The sequence below is a fragment of the Vicia villosa genome, linkage group LG7 (assembly GCF_029867415.1).
Source record: "Vicia villosa cultivar HV-30 ecotype Madison, WI linkage group LG7, Vvil1.0, whole genome shotgun sequence".
Classification (NCBI taxonomy): Eukaryota; Viridiplantae; Streptophyta; class Magnoliopsida; order Fabales; family Fabaceae; genus Vicia; species Vicia villosa.
In genome coordinates, this window is record NC_081186.1 from 75064068 (window position 1) to 75086195 (window position 22128).

General features: G+C 34.8%; 2 protein-coding genes across 2 annotated transcripts; one reads left to right on the forward strand and one right to left on the reverse strand.

Moving 5' to 3' along the window:
- Nucleotides 1-389: 389 nt before the first annotated feature.
- LOC131620852 (2-methylpropanoate--CoA ligase CCL4-like) lies at nucleotides 390-2395 on the reverse strand. Its single transcript, XM_058892030.1, has one exon. It carries the CDS (start codon nucleotides 2323-2325, stop codon nucleotides 673-675), a length of 1653 nt encoding a protein of 550 aa, XP_058748013.1. The 5' UTR covers nucleotides 2326-2395; the 3' UTR covers nucleotides 390-672.
- Nucleotides 2396-13521: 11126 nt separating this feature from the next.
- LOC131620853 (protein LEAD-SENSITIVE 1) lies at nucleotides 13522-16610 on the forward strand. Its single transcript, XM_058892031.1, has 2 exons — nucleotides 13522-13809; nucleotides 15657-16610. The coding sequence occupies exons 1-2, from the start codon at nucleotides 13716-13718 to the stop codon at nucleotides 16370-16372; spliced, it is 810 nt and encodes a 269-aa protein (XP_058748014.1). The 5' UTR covers nucleotides 13522-13715; the 3' UTR covers nucleotides 16373-16610.
- Nucleotides 16611-22128: the final 5518 nt, after the last annotated feature.

A 22128-nucleotide genomic window follows, 5' to 3' on the forward strand; every position in this document is an offset into this window, starting at 1 on the left:
AATTCATGCAATGATATGTTTAATAGCTTGTTTAATATGACGTGGATTACTTTGTGTTGAAAGAATTCAACATGTTGAATGAATGAGAGTGGGGGCCACATACAATATTTTGCAAAATCCTATTGGTTGTTGTGATTATTTGAATTTTTAGTGTGTTGTGAATGGTGGTAAAGTAGGGTGTTGAATTTTATTAAACAAAACTATTGTAGTGAGTAAAAGTTGAATGTGTGTTGAATTATTAGGTGTTAGAGAGAGAAGATGATGTGGAGTATAAAAAGTGAAAAAGTAGGGTGTTGAATTTGGAAACCATTGTAAATAGTCTTATATGAAAAGAGCTGTGATATGCTTACAATGGTAATTCATAAACACTTTTCTACCTAACATAACACTTTTTCTACCAATAACAAATCCACGAGGGTGCAAACAAAACCAGTATCTTAAGATAACATTAATTCTTTCTAGTATTTGTCATCAATTTTGACAATCCCTCCCTCCAATCAAATCTACAAAATGAAACTAGAATAATTCTCACCTATCCGTGAATAAGAAGAACCGTATAAAATCCCACAACTCATTATTATTATAAAAAAATCAAAGATTCAACTCATTATTATATCTCTGCTGGACCCACCAAGACAGTAGACAGTAACATTATTCTAATCTTTTCACAAATCACAAACGACTTTTTTTCAGTGGTCCCATATCCTTAGCAATCTGTCTAAGCACAAACTTCTGAACCTTCCCAGTAGATGTTTTCGGAAGCTCCTCCTTGAACACCACCGTTTTCGGAACCATATAATGCGGCAAATTCTTCCTACAGTACTCAACTATATCCTTCTCCGTCGGTATTTCCCTTTCTTTCAACCCATCTTTCAAACTCACAAACGCACACGGTGTCTCCCCCCAAAACTCATCCGCTCTCGCCACCACCGCCGCCTCATTCACCGCTGGATGCCCATACAAAACCGACTCAACCTCCACACTACTCAGATTCTCACCGCCGCTAATAATCACATCCTTTGACCTATCTTTAATCTCCAAATAACCATCCTCATGCATCACGCCAACATCACCTGTGTAAAACCAACCATTCTTCAAACTATTTGCCGTTCCTTCAGGATCCTTCAAATACCCTAACATAACACAACCACCTCTCATAACAACCTCCCCCAGCGTCGCTCCGTCGCGTTTTACACTTTCGCCGCTGGGACTCACCACGTCAACTCTAGTCATCCCAATAGTTCTAACTCCTTGCCGTGACTTCAGCCGTGCTCTCTCCGTGGCAGGTAACAAATTCCATTTTCGCTTCCACGTGCAACAAATCACCAAACCCCCGGTTTCAGTTAATCCATATCCATGATTCACCGTAAAACCTAACGACTCCGTCCGGAAAAGAACCGCTGCAGGAGGCGGCGCACCGGCGGTGAGTATATGAACTGGTTTCTCTAACGGTTTATTATTCGGAGAGTTCGTTAACATGTTGAGAACAACCGGAGCACCGCACATGTGAGTCACGTGATGCTTTTTGATCAGAGAGTAAACTATTTCAGCGTCGAATTTTCTGACACAGATATTAGTTCCACCAACGGCTGCAATCCCCCACGGGAAGCTCCACCCGTTAGCGTGGAACATCGGTAACGTCCAGAGATAAACCGGTTGTTTAGGAACTGACCATTCGACTAAAGTATCGAGCGTCACGATGAAAGTTCCTCTGTGTGAATGAACTACGCCTTTCGGAGACGACGTCGTTCCGGAAGTGTAGTTGAGTAGCATCGGGTCCCACTCGGAAATAGGATGAACCCAGTTAAAACCTGGATCACCGTTCGTTATTAGATCATTGTAAGTAGAGATGAAACCAACGGTGGATATGGTTTCTGTTTCTTCATCGTCTTTGATGAGGATTAGAAGAGGACGTTGTTGTGACGAAGGGAACAATAACAAAGCTTCAAGAACGAGATCACGAGAAGCGTAATCGACGAAAACTAGTTTAGACTCGGAGTGAATGAGGATAGAAGAGACTATACGCGCGTCGAGGCGCGTGTTGATGTTGTTGAGGATTGCGCCGGTAAAGGGGACGGCGAAGTGGAGTTCATACATGGCGGGGATGTTGGGGGCGATGACAGAGACGACGTTTCCGCGGCGGATTCCGAGAGAGGTGATTGATGAAGCGAGTTGGAGACATCGTTGGTGGGTTTGAGACCATGTGAAAACGGTGTCGTTGTAGATGATTGAAGGTACATCGCCGTAAATTGTTGATGATCGTTCTAGAAAGGTGAGGGGTGTGAGAGGGGAGTTGTTTGCTGTGGTTGGTTTTAGTTTCTCCATTGACTATTTTTTTTTTTTTTTGCTACAAAATGGGAAAGGAACACGGTGGGTTGTATGTGTGAATGAATAATTATAGGACGGACATATTGGAATAAAATAGATTATCTTCACGTGTTTGAGATAAGATAGCTGACAGGAAGAGGGTTGTTACAACGTTATTCATGACGTGTAATTTTTTATATTTGACATTTTGTTAAAAAGCATATCCAAATTCACCATTTTTGTACATTTTTTTTACTCAAAAGCTAATTTATTTATTTATTTATATTTTTTCCAAAATAAATTAAAAGTAAAATATTTTTTTTCTCAAGTACTTATCCTAAAATGATGTTTGGATGATTCAGAAAGAAGCAATTCTCATCTCTAGAGTTTTTTCTAGAATTGATTTCATCCAACATAATAATATGTATTTTTCACGGCTAATGCAAATCAATACTAGTACTACTAGTCATAGTCATAGCCATAGGCCTATGATATATCTGTTTTATTTAGCTTTTATCATGATATATTTGTTTTAATTAGCTTTATCCAGAAAAAAATTAATTATGTAAATGTGATCTTTTTTATTATGATATTATCCTTTTTTTAAACACGGTTTTTAATTTAAGTTTCATTTGGAAGAAAAATATTTGCTCATAAATATAACTATTAATACAAATTTCTAAATATATTTATTACTTTTTTAAAATATATTTTTAAATAATATTACTAATTTATTTTAAAAGATATTGAAAAATTAATAGTGAACACATTACACATATGTATTTAAATAAACTTAATAATAATGTATAAACTTTAATTTTAATTTTTATAAAGACAAAAATATTATCATTCATCATTATAACTATTATCTATCGAGTAACTTAGATCTAACATATAATTTGAATGTAATTTTTTTTTCTGGAGATGAATTATCTTGAGGACTCAATTTGTAATCGGATCGTAAAATTTAAGTTAAATAAATAAATTTTTTTGTTAATATTTCAATTTTTATTTTTATTTAAATTATATTATTTATTTTTATTTTTTATTTACTTCCTTATATTTATTTATATTTAACTATTATGCTGATTTAGTTTTTTTTAAGTCTCTTCACGTGTTTGATTTCAGAAACTAATCTGAATAAAATAGATTATCTTCACGTGTTTGAGATAAGATACACTATCAAAGTTGTTACAACATGAATGATGACGTGTAATTTATTTTTGTCCAAATTTGACATTTTGAGAAAGAGTATCTCCAAACCAAATCCATGCAAGTAAAAAAAAAATTTGGGACGTAAGTAACACCATGTTACTTACATAATCCACATGCATTGGGGGACCTAATTCAGCCTTGCATGATCATTTTGAAGATTAAAAGGAAGATTTATTGAAAATTATTCGTTTTAACAAATAAAATTTGTTTTGAAATGAATACTTTAATATAATAATGATTACTTTTTTTTTCTTCAACTATACCTTTTATTTATTATTCTATACACGACTTCCAATATATTTATAAGGTTAAATCAGTAAAACTGTGGTGTTTTATGACAATATTATTTCATTCATTAATCTGTGTGAAAAAATCTTAAAAGAAACTCATTTTGAAACGAAGGAAATAACAAATATTCCCTCCGTTTTTTATTATAAGTCGTTTTGAAAAAAAAATTGTATTTTAATATAAGTCACTTTACAATTCCAATGAATAATTAATGCTATTTTTCCTATTATATCCTTAAATATTTATTATTCTCTCTCCTTTCAATTATATAAATTTATCTTCCACATGTCATTAATGAAGGATAATTTTGTAAAAACCTTCATAATTTCTCATTTTCATACAACAATTATTATTTTTCTTAATCTGTGTGAAAAGTCTAAAACGACTTATAATAAAAAACGGAGGGAGTACTTAAGCAATCATCACTTTAATGCAAATCAATACTTCTAGAGTACAAGTTATTGCCCCAAGATATTTATATTTTAATTAGCTTTTACTTAATTGTTCCAAGTACATAAATAATTATGTAAATGTAATCCTTTTAAATATGATATTATTCTTAGATCATGGGAAATTACTATGTTTGTGGGAATAGTCTTTGCATTCTCATAAATTTTTTATTTACTTTCTCTCAGATTTACGCAGCTGCGTCGCCACAATTGTTTTTGTTAATCAGTTTTCGCCGTTCCATCACTAGTTGTCACTTCATCGACCGCAATAACCTTCTTCTCTAGCGTCGTTTTCAATCTGTTAGACCGATATTATTACGCAACCTCCTACAACTCTAAGCCACGTTGGGACTCCAAGGTTCTAAGAATTAGTGGTGAGTATATACAATTTAGTACATCAACAAAACCTGAACCTCCTTAATGAGAGACTCATCCACATTGAAAAGAACCAACAAAAATTTCTTCTCTAATTACAACTCAATTATACGTGTTGCAACACGGCCACTCCTGAGCTGCTCTGAAGGACGCTCCCGTGCCACGTTGCAACCAAAAATAGTACCATAGTATCCAAAAAATGCATCGTCATCATTTCCATGACTATCATTCTACCCGTCATGATTTTAGAGGCAGAGATAACAGACACATGCCACCAGAAGACTACCGTCCCATGAGATCTTCCTCACATTATCGCTTTCAAAGAAGGAACCAACATTATACCACTCATCAAGCCTCCACCTATCATCAAGAAAATTCATTCACCAGATACATCATTAAATGCATAATCCCTAAGTCCTTTAAGAAAGCTGTAACACCCCGATATTTTGATTTAATTATTTAATTGATTATTTGATGTTTTGGTGTGATTATATGAATCACGGTGATTTATAATTGATAATATGTGACGTGTGATATTTATGTGACGTGTGTGGGGTAGTAGAGTTGAGGTGTTAATTATAATAATAATATAATTTCTAATTAGCATTGTTATTTAAATAAAATAAGAGGTAATGAGGAAGAGTTAGTAAGGGCATAATTGGAAGTTCATACATAGTAAGGGCCCTAAGGCTAATTAGATAAAAAGAGGAATTAGAAGAGATTGTTCACTCGACGTAAAATTTGAAGAAAACATGAAAGAAGATAGAGCTAGCACAAGAAGAGGAGAAGGAGAAAATCAATTGTAGGAATTCAAAAAGAGAACCTGTCCGGCTAATAATCTAAGGTAAGGGGGTTATCGTGGTTATTATGTTTGATTTAAGGGGTAGATAATTGTATGTTGGGGTTTGTGTTGTTCTTGATGAAATTGATGATTTATGATGATGGCTTGTGCTTATTGCATGATTAATATGTTGTATGATGATGATGATTGTTATATTGATGATTGATAATGTGATTTAGACTCAAATCCACCATTGTTGAAGATTTTGGAGTTTAAGGCTTGATGAAGATCATTGGAAGTATAATGAATGCTTGTAATTTGGTGTTTGAAATAACTAATCTATGTTAGAACTAGGTTAATAGGCCTTAAATCGCAGAAAACTATCGATTAAAAGCAGTTTTTGGGCAAAGGATTGGGTCTAGGTTAGCGCTCTATGTGAAATAAAATGGGTCTGATTACAGTAGGTATCCCTCTTAGCGCGGTATCGTCGTGCTTATCGCAACCCTTGAAAATGAAAATTATTATTATTGAAAATTGATTTTAGAATATGGTAACTTATATTTTATTAGAATTTATGGGAATTTTCTAGAATCTACTGTGCATGTTTGGGTAGGTTTAAGAGGCATTTTGTATGAAACTTGGTTTTAGGAATTCTTGTGTTTCTATACTTGACTTTGGTGAATGTTGTTGTGATGATTGATGACGTGATGTATTGATGATTGTGTGTTGAGTTAACCAAAATGTCATGATGTTGTGTGTTTGAATAATAACATGACTTTGTTGAATACATGAATGATGATGCCATTTTGAACAGTCGTAGTAGTTGATATTGTGACGTTGAGCATCGTGCATTCATAGCATAATTGTAGGATAAAAGTCCAGTGATGTTGTAGGACCTCGGTCTAGTGATGGCCCTTAATCCCATTGTGTGGATTGAGTGCAACTTGTTGATGAGCTCTGGTTCCATGTAGAATTAATCCTATGGTGGGGATCTTTGGAGGACGATGATGTAGTCATCAATGATGAATTGGTACCACATGCATGAGTCCATTGTCGTTACATTGCATTGTTGTGATGATGTATGATTTAATGATATTGATTATTTCTGATGTGGTGTGTTTAATTGATAATTGTGATTGAATCATAAGGTGATGTTGTGAATAAGTGATGATGTGCAGGTGAGGGTAAGTATGCGTATATAATGGATACATTGTATCGGTATATGTTTGGATGATTATTTATATACGACTACTATACCTATTCCTTATGTCTTACATAATGATTATGAAATACTCACCCTTTCTGTTTGAATGTTGCCTCCACCTGGGTAACGTGCAGGTGATCATGAGTAGTCAGTTGAAGTTGAGGATAGCTTTATGGCATCCTTTTACCATTGTTTAGTTTGAAGGGAGTCTTGCTATGATACGTATCATTGGGGATGAGGTTGTTATGTTTTGAACTATTATGTTCTCTTTGAATATTTGAGTTGATTTACATTTTTATGTTGATGCTTTAAGTTGTAACTCATGAACCATGATGTTCAATTGATGTTTATGAAGTTTATTTTAAATAGATTTTGAACTCCGGTGCGAAGTATTTGAATAAGTATGTTGAATTGTCATTCAATGTATGTTTTAAAATTAATTGCAACCCGTGTTACGTAGCACAACTAGTTATTGTGAAGTTTTTATGACGATCTGACACCCTTGTTGGTGATTATTGTTTGATTTAATTTCATATTATATTGCAAATATTCCGCGTGGGTTAGAAGGGTGTTACAAAAGCCATTAAATTTGGAGAGCGATGACGAATTCAGAGACCTTTATGAGCATATTAAGCATATGGACACTATCCTTGATGTCGACATGCTAGGATTAACGTGAAATGCAAGTATTTTGTACTGACCATCAAGGGAAGCATTATGATGTGGTTCAAGATTATAAAGGAAAATTCTGTAAATTGTTATAGAAAGTTGTGGGATGAGTTCACATCATAAATTACAATACGGAGGCATCAATAAAATATTGGCAGTCCTTATCTAGATGCATCAGAGGAAGATGGGGACATTCAAGGAGTACTTAGATAGATTTGCGGAGGTGGATCTTGAAGTATGTGGTTGTTGAATTAGGAGGAAGGAGACACTCAGGGAGTACATTGATAGATTCACGCACGTATATTGATAGATCCACTAAGCTAAAGTTAGTCATCTCCAAACCCCTAGTCCTATCAAGGCCCATGACCGAGGAAATTTTGTCCATCTATCTAGATATCTATGTTTAAGTAGTAATTGTCGTCCTCTTCAAGGAGGTGGCAACCAATTTAGACACATAAATACTTTATATATAAGGTATTAGAAAGTCTTGAAACCTGCTACCAAAAGATTGAGAAGATTATCTTGGCCATGGTTGTAGCATTAAAGAAGTTAAGATAATACATTTTAGTATATTTTTTAAGAAATTGGAGCAAAAAATATCAGACAATATACATATTCCCATATCTTGGCCTCCTATGTTAAAGGGAGACACAAGCTAAATATCCATTAGTGCATAAATGTGTAGCCACGACCAAGGACAAAGTTTGTTCTTTTAAGGTGTATGACATCGCCCATATGTTAAGAGAGCTAAACACAGTGACAAACTTCCTATCAATGATGGAAAGAACAAGAGTGTCAGACAAAAACTTTTTTTTATCTAGGAGACACTAAAAAAACCTAACCTCACTTCGACTATATTAGTGGTCATTATGAGAACGAGAGCAGAATGAGCCTTAAAGATCACCTTGATCTTGGCCTACATTGAAAACTTAACTATACCAACAAATCCCATTAAATCCAACTTAGTCAAAAGAAGAGAATGCTTATACTCGACAATTCTTTAAATACATAGAGACATTCATATCTATGATGAAGTGTGAGAAGGGCTAGAGCTACAGAGACATTCATATCGCCCTTCTTTAAAAACATAACACTTTGATTGTGCCACGTTTGTTCTCCTAGAGGGGCATCTATGTCCTTGGTCCTTTTCCACTAGCGTCAAGGCAGTGTTAATTTCATATCATGGACATGGATTACTTCACCAAGTGGATCAAAGTTGAGGCCTTAGCTAAAATCATCGCCACTAACATTCGAAAATTCTAGAAAAATAAAACAAATCATGTTAAGTACAAAATAACAGTGTTGTGAAGAAATGAAAAATACTCAAACATTTCAAAAAGAATCCATCATAAATAAATCTTTTTGCTTTATTCTTCCTTGTGACAGCCTCAACCAGTAGACGAGTTTTGATATGTCATTTCTTTCTTCTTTGGTGGATTGACACTAGAAGGATCCACATCCATATAGACCAGATCATCCTAGAACATGGTAAGAGTATGCTTCAAGTATCATTCTTCTTGAGATAGATCATCATATTTGTATATGTTCCTGTAGAACACTTTTGAACAACCCCCAGAAGCAGATTCCAGTGAGGTCACGAAGGAGTTTTTAGATACCTCCATCCTTGGCGGAGGCCTCATAGGAAGATATTGAATGGACTGAGGGATTTGGGTGGCACAATTATGGAATGCGTGCCCCCAAGAATTGTGTCTTGCTTATCCCTCGGGTGGGAGCCCCTTTTATAGTGAAATCATTGGTCTTAATGACCATTAATCATCTTCGTAACCGTTGTAACCGCTTATAAATGTTGTAACGCCTCATTAATCCTATGTAACCGACTTCATCAATGACTTATAACATCTAATGACTATTAATCCCTCTATTCCCGAGCCGACCATGATAGATCTGGGCTATCATCCCGGTTTCCGATCTCCAGATGCTATAGCAGCAAATCGGCTGCTACTATTTCTTCGTATTGCTCGACACATCTGACCTGGGAACCCGACATAGAGAATTATGGAATATGTACAGGCCCCTATCACGAGACCCATAGGGTTGAAGTGTTCGTACAAAGAATCCCATAATTCTCTTATTTCCTTCCTGGTTGAGATCTTCATGACTTAGTGGTGTGTGATATGGGGTTTATCTATGCAGAAGTCGAGGGCTCCGAATAGATTTTTGGTTGTTTGCAGAACTCGATTGGTTCTAGATTTGCATAAGTCGGAGAGCCCTAATGGATTCTCGACCAGGTGAAGTCCTTGAATTTTGGAGTATCTTGATATAGATAAGGTAAGGAGCCCCAATGAGTTATGTTCTTGATGGCGTCCCATAACCCATAAAGTTCTTGATACGGAGAAGTCAGAAATCCCCAGAGAGGTCCCGACTATTTTGTTAATACTTTTATATTAACTCAACATCCGGTCTTGTATTTTTATGATCGCAATAGATCATGGAAGTTTTTAGATACTCCTAAGTAGATCTAGGTTATAATGTTTGTCCTATTTCTGGCTATTTATTGATAGCCCCGAGTGTATATCATCTAGCCGATTTGTACATACATTTGGATGTTTAATTCGATCACTTTAGGTTTAAGCTTGTCATAAACACGTCTTCTCCCGACCTGTTAAGAGTATTTGCCTTAATTGTAAATGTTTTGCTAGAGACTTTGATAACCTGGTCTCGGACGGAGGTCTTCTTGGTCTTGGTTGGTGTCAAAGGTATTTGTTTAGCATAATCAGTAAATCGTTCGACTCGGCTGGGATTCTTGATTTAATCAGAGAGATTCTCTGCATATCTTCAACTCATGTTATCATAAAGCTTGATGATTTTTAACCTTTGGAGAATTCGGAGATCCCCAGTGGGATCATAAATTATTTTTTTGTTTTGTAGGAACCCGACTAGGTTCCCGACTTGAGACGTAGTAGAGCCCTAGTGGGAATTCAACTCGTTAGTGTCATACCCCAATTTTTGACCCTAAGATCATACATCATTTGCATCTCAATCATTAAATCAAGAGCTTCATTTTAAAGCTTCGCTTCTGGTGTTATGCTCACCTCATCTATAAGGGGGATCATCAAGCAACATTGTTTTTTTTACTTGTATATATTATACTAACCAAAATACCAAAATACCAAAAATACTGCTTTGTTCTTTTGAATGTTTGTGTTTTATAGGTACCAAGTAAAAATATCCATAAAAAGGGCATTTTTCAACATTTTCCCTGGGAAAATCGATTTGCATAATGTGAAAATCGATTTACATAACTGTTTCTGCCCCTTATTAGCTTCTGCCATCAGTGCAAATCGATTTGCATAAGAGAGCAATCGATTTGCACAACTGATTTTGCACCAATTTTTGCCTTTTTCAGCAGTGCAAATCGATTTGCATAAGGGAGCAATCGATTGCACGAGTGCGATTTTTGAAGAATGAATGACATTTTCAGCTTTTGAGAAGTGTGTCATCATTTTCATGTGTGGGGTGAATGTTCTAGATTGCACAATCAATTCTCTACCTCATCTTGATCAAGTCATATCATGTACCCTCACTTGTGACATGTGCACCATCTGGTAATATAATCTGAGTCAACAAACACGAAAGTGTGAGATAAAGATTTTTAAATTAATAGTTTCTAGTGAACGATATTTTAATACTTCAAAAAAAATAATGCCAACGAATTACTGAATCCCGAAGTCTGACTAATTGCATATCAACGTCTCCCTTTGATTATTAAACTTAAATTATATTTAATTCCCGTTCCTTTTTAAAACCAAAGAAACATCATTAGCTTTAGCTTACACAATAACGTTAGATAGCACTAGTCTGATTATCAGTCCTTGTGGGTTCGATATCTTTTAAAACTACGCAATTAGACTGTGCCCTTGCAGTTAGTAACCCGATAGACTCCTAAAGTCGCGATCAGATAACCACGCAACCTAAACGGGCATTCACATTTTCTTGAACCGGTGTCGTCGCATTTCAATTTTTGGATACGACGAATATATTTCTCACTTCTTTCGTATGTCAAAGTCACAAATGCATTTCTTCTTGACATACCATTATCGGACCTTCCAATCATAACACCAAATCCTTGTTTCGTAGCCTCTGTACGAATCCAATGCAACATGTCGTCACATAATTCAAACTCTTCTCCATTGTCAAAATGCTCGTGAATATCTTCCACCTTTGTTATCATAGGAGATACGAGTGATGAAACAACTTGATATACATCAGGTTTGAGAATGTTATCGAGATGCACCATACATAATGTAATAGACAACATAATTATCAGTTCTACTGGAAAAATAAACACATACAAAAACTGGAAATATACCTCTGGTTTAGTTCAACTGTAAACCAGAAACATACCTCCGGTTATCGCGTGACCTGTTTTTTGAATTCAAAAACATCATAATGTATGTAATAAAGATTGAATAAAATAAACTTTACCTTAAATTCCACTTCTTTGAGCTCCTTTTGATACGATGAACCACAAAAATGAAGATTTATAGTGAAAAAAATGGATTGAGTATGGAAGGGTTTTGGAGAGTTTTAATGAAAAGTTGATGAAATAGAGTGATCAAAATGTGACCATGTTGGTTACTGTTTTAAGCTATATATAGTTGCCATAATACCGAAAGTATATCCAGTTATATATAAATGGACAAGGTGGTAGAAATTCCCGCTCTATTGATCGGGGTTATATTCATGGTTCCTAACTGCGCGTGGATATATCTCTGATATGGTTTTTTTATATTTTGAGACTTATACCACATTTGGCCTATTTTTGAGAGATGTGGTGCAGACCGAAAATATATTTTCAGTTTTTAGAGGGACAAAACAGAATTGCATAGGATCTTTCTTAGGACCATAGGATAAATTAAGAATTAATAAAAAAACACTATATGTATCAACCATATGTAGGGGTGTTCGCGGTGCGGTTTGGGCGGTTTTGACGAAAAAAATCATCCGAACCGCAAGAGAAAAAATCGTGCGGTTTGGTTTGGTTCGGTTGGCTTTTAAAAAAAAATCCGAACCAAACCAAACCAAACTAATGCGGTTTGGTTCGGTTTGGTTGGTTCGGTTTTTTACAAATATTTTATTGAGCCATAATACGCATATAGATGACAACATAATTTTGTATTTAGACATTCATACACTATCAAATAACAACAAAACTCGTCATATTTTGACAACAGTTTTCCATTTAATATGTAAAAATTAAATTAGACAAAAGTGGAATATTAAATATAAAATAATAACATAAAACAATATAAAAATTATTATAATGAAACAAAATAATATAAGAGACAAGAGATTAGTGAAGGTGAAAAAGAAAAAAAAAGTGTTGAGAGACTAGAGAAGAAAATGTGCGATAAAAACGAAACTAAAATACGGAACATTTACATAAAAATAAAAGGTGAAAAAAAAAGAATATAAGAGAGTAGAGATTATAGAAGAAGAAGGAAGATGTATGTGGCAAAGAAGGTGCGATAATGTTATTAGAGATTTGAGAAGATCGGGACTAAAATTATATGTGTAAGGATGAGAAAATTGTTGGTAATCATAAGGCTAAGGTATAATAGGTTTAAGTTTGAGTTGGATGTGAGTTAAGTAAAATTTAGGTTGTAACATAATGCGGTTTGATTCAGTTTGGTTCGGTTTACAAAATACAAACCGCAAACCGAACCAAACCGTGCGGTTTTGTTAAAAGATGACCCAAACTAATCCGAACAAATGCAGTTTTTTGCGATTTCGGTTTGGTTTGGTTTGATTTGCGATTTTCTATTGGGTTGGTTTGGTTTTGAACACCCCTAACCATATGCCGACCCAATAAAGGAAAAAAAAATGTAACCAAGTCCAACATTTGTATCCACCGAAATTAATGAAATTTCGTTTTTATTTTCAGAAAAAAAACTAAAATCCTTAATAATCCGTTTCACGTCATCGAATTTAAACTATTAATAAAAAATTAAAGACTAAATTTTTTTTTTTTTTTTTTTTACCAAAAAAATAAATTAAAAATGATTCAAAAAATTATACAGTTAAACTAAAAATTTGATTTTACGAAAATTTAAATTTAAATACAAACAAAAAAATAGCAGAAAAATCCAAACAATAGATTCTGATTGCTGCATCATTTTAATATTTTATTTTGTCGTAATATGTCATAACCTATCTATAAATTGTTTTTAGATATTTTATAAGTCAAATTATTACCATTAATTAATAAAAAATGAAAACGTAACAGTGACTCGGCTTTCCCAAAAAATCAAACACGGAGAATACACTCATAAGATTCGGTACCGTACCATCTCTGATTCTCTTTCTTCCCTCTCTTCCTTCTACTCTAAGGAAAACCCGTTTCTGTTTGAAGGTAGAAAAGCAAAACGGAAGAGTGAGATCGAAGGAGATAAAGTGAAAGAGTGAAATGGGAGTGTTTTCCAATAAGATCGATCGAGAACAACTCAAGCCTGGTGATCATATTTACTCATGGAGACAAGCGTACATTTACGCTCATCACGGTATCTTTTTAGTTTCTCCTCAAATTTTGAATTTTTTTTATGTTTATCTTAATGGATATTTGTTGTTTGCTTTAATTTCACGAAATGGATTCTGTGTATTTTTTTTTTTTGTTTTTAATTTTGTTTTTGCTAACGTTGGGGTTCTGTAGTTTCGTCAATTTGTTGATGTATTGGAAAATTAGTTGTGGATTTGTTGGGTTTGAAGTGTAGTTTAATTGCAATTGTTTGTAGCCAAGTTGAGATTCAGTTTGCTGATGCAATATAGTTGCTGTAAAATTAAGCAAAACTGGCCAGATTTAACTTTAAGAGATAAATGTAGGGATAATAATAATGCTTATATGTTGGAACTTGGAACATTTGGATCTCCCCAAATTTTAGAGGGAGTGTTGGGGTTGATCTCGTTTTGCGTTGTGCTGTTTTATACGGGTTGGAAATTGCGGTTGCGAATGTTGCAATTGTAGTCATTGCGGTTGCTGCAATGTGCATTGCGATTGTTATGACGTGAATTTTTGTTAGGAGTTGTTTGAAATACACGGTTGGATAACCCTTCATTTTAAGATTTTATAAATTATTATAAGTATTTTGAGTTTTGGGGTTTGAAATTTTGAGTTTTGGGGTTTTGAAATTTTGATGAAAATAACATGGACGAAATTGCTAGATGCAGTTACTTATGCGTCGGGACGTGTGAGATTTTAAATCCTACCACAATTGTGGTATGATGCGGTTACGGAGGCTACCGCAGCAGCAATATTATGGCTGCAGTTGTGGTTGCGAACCTCAATTTAAAACAGTTATAACTTTGGGCAAGTAAAGTATTAGAGGGACACTGACATATATGTAATAATTGAAATCTAAATGAAAGTGGTTTGGATTGGTCTAACTCAACCACTACGAAACCGGGGCACCACAAAACGGGATTGTTAGGTCATTTATAAACTTATGTTCAACCTTATTTCATCAACCTGAGACTCTTGAGAGATTTCCCTTACTTCTAAGACTAGACATCTGGAATGTGAACACAGTGACTCGATAGTGGTGGTGACATGATATGCCCAACAAAGTTTGAGTAGACTCTCATTCTATATAAGAATTTGAGTTTAACCTAATTAAATCTTTGCAAAACTGCTGATTTTTAAGGTGAATACTGCCGCCATGTATAAACTCACATTCACCTTATATCATCGAGTGTGAGACTTTTAAAACCTATATGCATCGATGTTGTGTAGGTGTCGGGCATTGATACTTCAAGCACCTTTGATCTGAAATGTCGTGCTACATAGTTCTTGGCTGCTATCTTTTATGAACATCTTAAATCTTGTGGTGTTGATATTTACTAGCCCACAGCGCCATATTTCTGACAGTTAATGATCTTTTGTATTGAGTAGGCTTTGGTAGCCTGTAAACTATCTTACTTGCAATATACAATTTTTTATGCAATCTAGTAATAACAATTTTTAAATATCTGAGACAAGTTTTATGGTATTGTCATTTCTTGCTTGCTTTCCTAAGAAAAATATGTCTAAGGATCTGCAGGAAATCTTAGACTCATGAGTTTCATGCTTATGATCTAATTGCATTTCGAATACTAAGATAGTATAAGTTATGAGTTCTTTATAATCTGTCAAATACACACAGATACACAGTCCTTTGGTCCTTTTCTATACTTAAAATTTGGATACTCGAAATCCTTTTATCTTGTTTTAAGCATTGGAGTCCTTATCAACCGTCAAATTTTGGAAACTTCAACTTAAAATGGACTTGTCATCTATGATTTTTTATTCTATAATGTGTGACCATGTCGAATTTGTCATATTGTTTTTGCCAACTACTTTTGTGCAAAATTGCAGGAATATATGTCGGTGATGGAATGGTGAACCACTTTACGAGGGGAGGAGGGCTAGAAATTGGAACAGGAACCGTGTTGGACCGTTTCCTTTGCAGTTCTTCACCCTCCAAAGATACCGACACTCCATGCCCAAAATGCGGTGACCAAAATAAGACTGATGGTGTCATCTCTTCCTGTTTGGACTGTTTCCTCTCTGGTGATAGTCTCTACCTTTTCGAGTATGGTGTCTCAGCTGCATATTTTCTGGCCAAAGCTCGAGGCGGCACTTGCACCCTTGCAGTTGCTGATCCAAATGAAGACGTCCTTCGCCGCGCTTCTTTTCTTCTTGAAAATGGATTTGGTGGTTACAACGTTTTCAATAATAACTGCGAAGACTTTGCAGTTTACTGCAAAACAGGTCTGCTTATATCCACAAGCATCAGTGTAGGACGCAGCGGACAAGCAGCATCTTGCTTGGCTGCAGCTAGTACCGTGATTTCTACACCACTCCGTTTTATGACTACCAGTTTCAGTGGTTTGGCTGCTGTTGGATATGGCATGTACTGTGTGAGTCGGTTGGTTTCTGATATTGGTGTTCGCCGCGATGTTTCCAAAGTTCCCGTGGAAAGGCTTGTAGCTTCACCTGACATGGATGAACCTGAGAAGATGGAAATGCTTATAGCTTCATCTGAAATTGATGCACCCGAGAAGGCAGCGGAGGTTACCAAAGAAGATTAGAGTTGGTTGAACAAACTCTTATTGAATTTTAAACTTATATGTAAGCTTGTATGTATGTTATGTATGTTAAATGTGTGCCTTGTTGTTTGTTAAATGTATACAGGTGAAGTTTAATCATCTCCCTACAACATTTACCGTTACATTTGTGCATTTTCTTTAACTATGGAAGATGTTATGCACAAAGGATATTGTATCACTGACAACATTTAAGTTTTATTTAAGAATTGTGATTCTGTTACCTAACTTGGATATAGGCATAATCTAAGGTTTTAAGAAAGGTTCGTTACTGCGAGAGCAACTGCGACAAAATGTTATTGGAGAGCGCCTTCCTTTACAGCCCCTATGAAAAGTGTATTTGTCATTAGTTAGGATGTTTTTCTCCAATCTTTACTTCACTGATGGAATATTTTATTATAAAGTTAGAAGACATAGAATATCTCTAATATGAGAAGAGTTTGCAAACATCCTAGATCTTTCTCATGAAGATGTTGTCCTCGGCCTAGGAGATAAAGTCTACAACTTTAACAAAAGAAATTCCGTCCTCACTAATGAAAAACCCATCATTCTCGATACCAAATCCGTTCACTGCAAGATATATTCTCCCTGACAATCGTATGATCTATTATATGATCAATCACACTTTTTTCAAGAAAAGCATTTTCGGTCTCATAAATCAGTTTGATGTTGAAACTGTATGAATAATTGTTAAAATTAAGACAATTGGGAAAATCAAGTAATCCAATACATGATGGGAAGCAAGGAAAAAAGTGTGCCTACTAATCACAATTTTTTTGAAACACACCAGATTCAACTTTGAAGAAGAAGAGTTTGTAAAAGATGTAATAAAGATAGAAGAAGCGGTTTTAGCAACAATTAGATATGAAAGTGCGAAAATTAAAATGTTTAAAGAAAGAAGAAAGACACTAGAAATTATAGAGACTCGGTAAAAACAAAACAAAGACCTACTTTTCTCCCCAATACTTGTTCTTAGAGTTTCCAATAATACTTGAGTGTTTTCGATAGGAAAGGCTCAGGAACTCCCTTATATAAGGAAATGGTGGTTGATCTACAACCTTAATAATACAAGACGATAGATATGTGCGTTTGCGTCCTTTCCAATAAATTGTTGAGATTGAAGTGTCCAAGCTTCCTTCCCAATTGTAGACTGGAGGGATTAGTCTTTTCTCCACGAGCATGGACCTTGTAGCGGTTAGTCTTCAAGTTCCAAAATATATCTGAGCTCAATTGGGTTAATATGATTACTAAAAAACCTCTTGAGATGTTAACTGGGCTAATCTCAAAACTTATCATGGTTTTAACCGGACTAACCATGAACCAATGGTAAGATCTTCAAAGCTAGATGATCTTCAAACTATATATATAAGTTGAAACTGATCACACAATCCCTAACCATAAGCTTTCAACGAGTTTAGCTTCGAACCACATATATGACTCATAAATGGACAATATTCATCTAAGGTGCATGAACAACATCCTTGGTGAACTAATACAATGCGACCCTTCTAGAATTATAATACACATCTCACTCACAAATGGAACTTTTCTTACAAAAGCATTTGGCTATAAGAACTAGTGAGAGAAAGTGAAAATGAAATTGAGAGAGAGAGAGAGAGAGGGAGTCAATTTACAAATCGAGTTCCAAATAAAATGAAAAATGAAACCTCTATTTATTGGCTCGAGGTTCCTAAAAAAGGCAATTACATTTAAGTAAAAATAACCGTAATTAATTGATTGATCTAATCGGTTAATATTTGAAAATTAATTGATTATGATTTCCCAAAAAGGAAAAAAAAGATATATAGCCTGTTGTGAATAATGACAAGGTTCAATTTCAATCAACACTTCGATATGTGAGGTAAAGAACAGTAGCAACCAAAATAAATGGTCTTAAGCAATAATAACCAATAAACAGAAATTATAACAAAATAAAGCGAGAAAAGACGAAAGGTTTGTTTTCCCAGTTCGATCAAAAGATCTACTCTGGGGGATAGAACAACTCTCCAATTCACTATACTCAGAAAGTTGTTACAAGAGATTACAGATGAGTTACAAGAAAATATCATTCGCCTTCATAGTTCCCAAGAATAACTCTGAAGGCTCCTAAGAACAAACCCCTATTTTCTACCCAAGTGTTTCCTAATCTCTCAAACTCTCAATATATGAATCACTCAAACCCAAGATTGAGAAGTATTTCCCAATCTCCTTAGATAACTCCAGAGGTTTCCAAAAACCTTTGCCAAACCCTATAAACCCTAATATTGTCACTCTGTAAAACACTGAAGAGATACATAGATACATACATATTTATAAGAGAATATCTTAAGCCACCCCTATATGGTGAAAACACATTTGAAAACCCCAAAATACCCTTTAGAAGTGCATATCCGAACGCACATTTTTTCACATTTTTAAGATGTTTCGGATATGCACATCCGAAATCACCTTTTTCCAATGTTTTATTATTTAAACATTGGATTTAAAATATCATAGGTATTTTCGGATATGCACATCCAAAACCACCTAAAACAAATATTTCGGATATGTACTTGCGAATTTTTGTCTGTGTTTGTCATTTCTATTTCAAATTTCATCAGTACATTGATAAAAACTGAGAAACGAACTATCTACACCTGATACAATTTAGGCGAAAAAAATGAATTGAAAATAACAATTACGTTAGATGTTTTGAAATACCAAAATAAAGTACATATGTTGTTCTAAAATTGCGAAATGTATAAATATTACAACACGAAATATAAAACACAATAATATAGACTACTACTATTGAGTATGCCTAATCCTAACTCCCTGCGACCTCCTCTGCCTCCTATAGCCCGCCACAGTGGACACCTCCCTAACCATCCTCTCAACTATGACAATCGCCTCTGCACCGCCCCTTTCAATGATCCCTCTATCCAATGCCTCCTACTCAATCAAGTGTATCTGCTGACATATTGGCAGAAAATCAGTGGCATGATCATCCTCGGCGTGCTGATTCTCCAAGAGCTCCTCATGAGCTTACCTAGGTGGACGCCCAAGAGAATTCGGTGTCATGATAGGATGTGACACTTTAAAAAAATGTCACGTATCCCTCCACACAGTGCTAGCTCTGGGATACCCACATTCCCCGATACTCCTCTGACACCAAATGATGCGCCCAATCCTAAAAGATGTTAGTGAGATCTCGACGGTGAATGGTGTCGGGAGCAACCTCAAAGGGAGATCTCAATATCATATGCACATATCCAAACTGTCACATGCATCGCTCTGGCAGATACTTGACCATAGTGTTTGTCCCATATGCTAACCATCCGGAATATAATGAGATGTGGTCGAAGGGGACAACACTCGTGTAATCCCGAAACAACGTCCACTTTATATCATCATGATTAGTACCATCAAGGTACACTCGGTATGGCGATTCCCCCTGTGGAGGACGTACCTTGCAGCTTTAGGCATATTGTCAGTATATGCTGGATCAGGATCGTAGCCATGAATGCGGTGGAAGTAAGAGATGATCCAGCTCTAAAACAAAAATATCAAAATATGTAAGTACAACTTAATAAATAATAGATTAAATGTAATACGGATGAAATGAAAGGTACCGTGAGGAGTGCGCAAGAGCCAGTCAATTGCCTGGTCCTCTAGTTTGATGTTTCATTCAACTTCTGGTATAGGTATACGAAAATGGCGGCCCCTAGTTCCACCCATGAACTGTACTCAAATCCATAAAATACTAGAGGTATGTCACGTCCACACAGGTTGCACTTTTTTCCACAATGAGGGACGTGCCAACCAAGAACATGAACCAACACCGCAAAGCACAACCACAATGGTACTCAACCAAAATCTCATTACCCTCATTCTCGGCCTCAGCTTCTGCAACCAAGTGGTGTTCATATAACACTTCCAGGGAGGAGAATCTGACATGCGCCCCATTGGTTGTTCTGCACTCTTCTGCTACCGTATATGGATCCATACCCATATCATCTACCATCCACTCAATCTCCTCAACTCGTTGTATCCGTAAATGGTTGAGTAACCTCGCTCTGATAGGTAGGTGGAGAAGACAAGCCACGTCATGAAGGGTGATCGTTAACTCCCCAACAGGAAAGTGAAAAGACGACGTCACATATTTTTTTAAGAAAAAAATGTCACTTCGCATGTGCGTTCGGATATGCACATGCGAAGTTTAGGGATATTTTGAGTTTTTCACCAGAGGCCCCTAAGAAGGTATAGAGGTGGAAAAAGAAATTCTCTATTTATAATTATTGAAACCTAACCTAGAAAGTCCAAAACACAACCCATAATTATTAGAATAATATAAGACTTAAATGTGCTTTTGGTCTACTATTTTGATTTTTTTTTTTTTTACTTTTATGTCTTCATTTAAAAAAAAATCAACTTTTTGATCCCTCAATTTAACATTTCTTGATTTTTTTGGTCCGTTTCAAATTTGATTAGTTGGCAATGACATGACAGTAACTATGATGCCACATCATCTAAATTTGCCATGTCACATATTTAAAATGAATATTTAATTTTAATATTTATAAAATATAATAATATAATTTATTGTATTAAAAAATAAAAAATTCTAAGATTAAATTATTTATTTTTTATATGGAATAAGTTTATTATTTTTACATTTTTTTAGAATAAATAGATTTTATTCAATTAATACACTTAATTATTTAGAAATTTTGGAAAATTTTCGCAAAATTTAATATTGAAATCGGAAGCTATCGAACCCCATACATATACCATGATAACCAAAGCACTGCCTCCCTAAAATAACTTATTTATTTTTCTTAGCTTATTACCATATTGTTACAACATGCATATATAGAAATAGCTTCAAAATATGATTTATGAAATCATTATTAACCATATTCTTAGCATGCATATATAAAGCTAACTTCAAAATATAACACATGAAATTAGTGATGAGGTATATATCTATGGACACTTTAGCTTTCCATAAATCTCTATTCCCAGCTGTGCTTGGGGGATACAGTTGCATATTCCCCAACAATCACTGCATGCTCTCAAATATATCTTTTGCCTTGAAGCTTTGTTGCACATATAATTGCACCTATCATTACAATCTGTAACATACAAATTCAATCATCTGTGAAGTTGGCAAAAGTAGGACTTAGGATATTTCTGTAAAAGTGATAAATGACACACACATCTATATGTCGAGCAACAACCATCTGTTGATTTCCATGATATGTTCAATTTAAAAATTTCATAGAAATAATAAGAATACATTTCCACAATACATCTCAAATAAATTTAGGGTTAAATATATAATTTATACGATAATATAGGCGAGATTCGGTTTAACCTCTTTAAATATATATTTTTTTTAAATTCCTTCTTAAAATATTAAAATTCTACGTTTTGTCTTTTAAGTGCGCAAATGACTCCTGTAATATATATTTTTTTAATTTATTTCTTCAAATTCAGTGTTCAAAAATTGTATGTTTATGGGAGAATTTAAAAAAAAAAAATTACAGAAGAAATCCAAAATTTTTTTATTAAAGGAATAAAGTGAATCTCGCCTCCATTGCATAGAGTATCTTATATTTAAGGTTAAATTATTCAACTCATAAATTTAACCTCTTGTATAAGGATAAAGCAAAGAACTACCAAGATTAGCGTATTTTTGGTGAAGGCCATGGTTGGTTGCCATCTATTTTTTAACTTGTATGATTACCGGAGAGAAAATT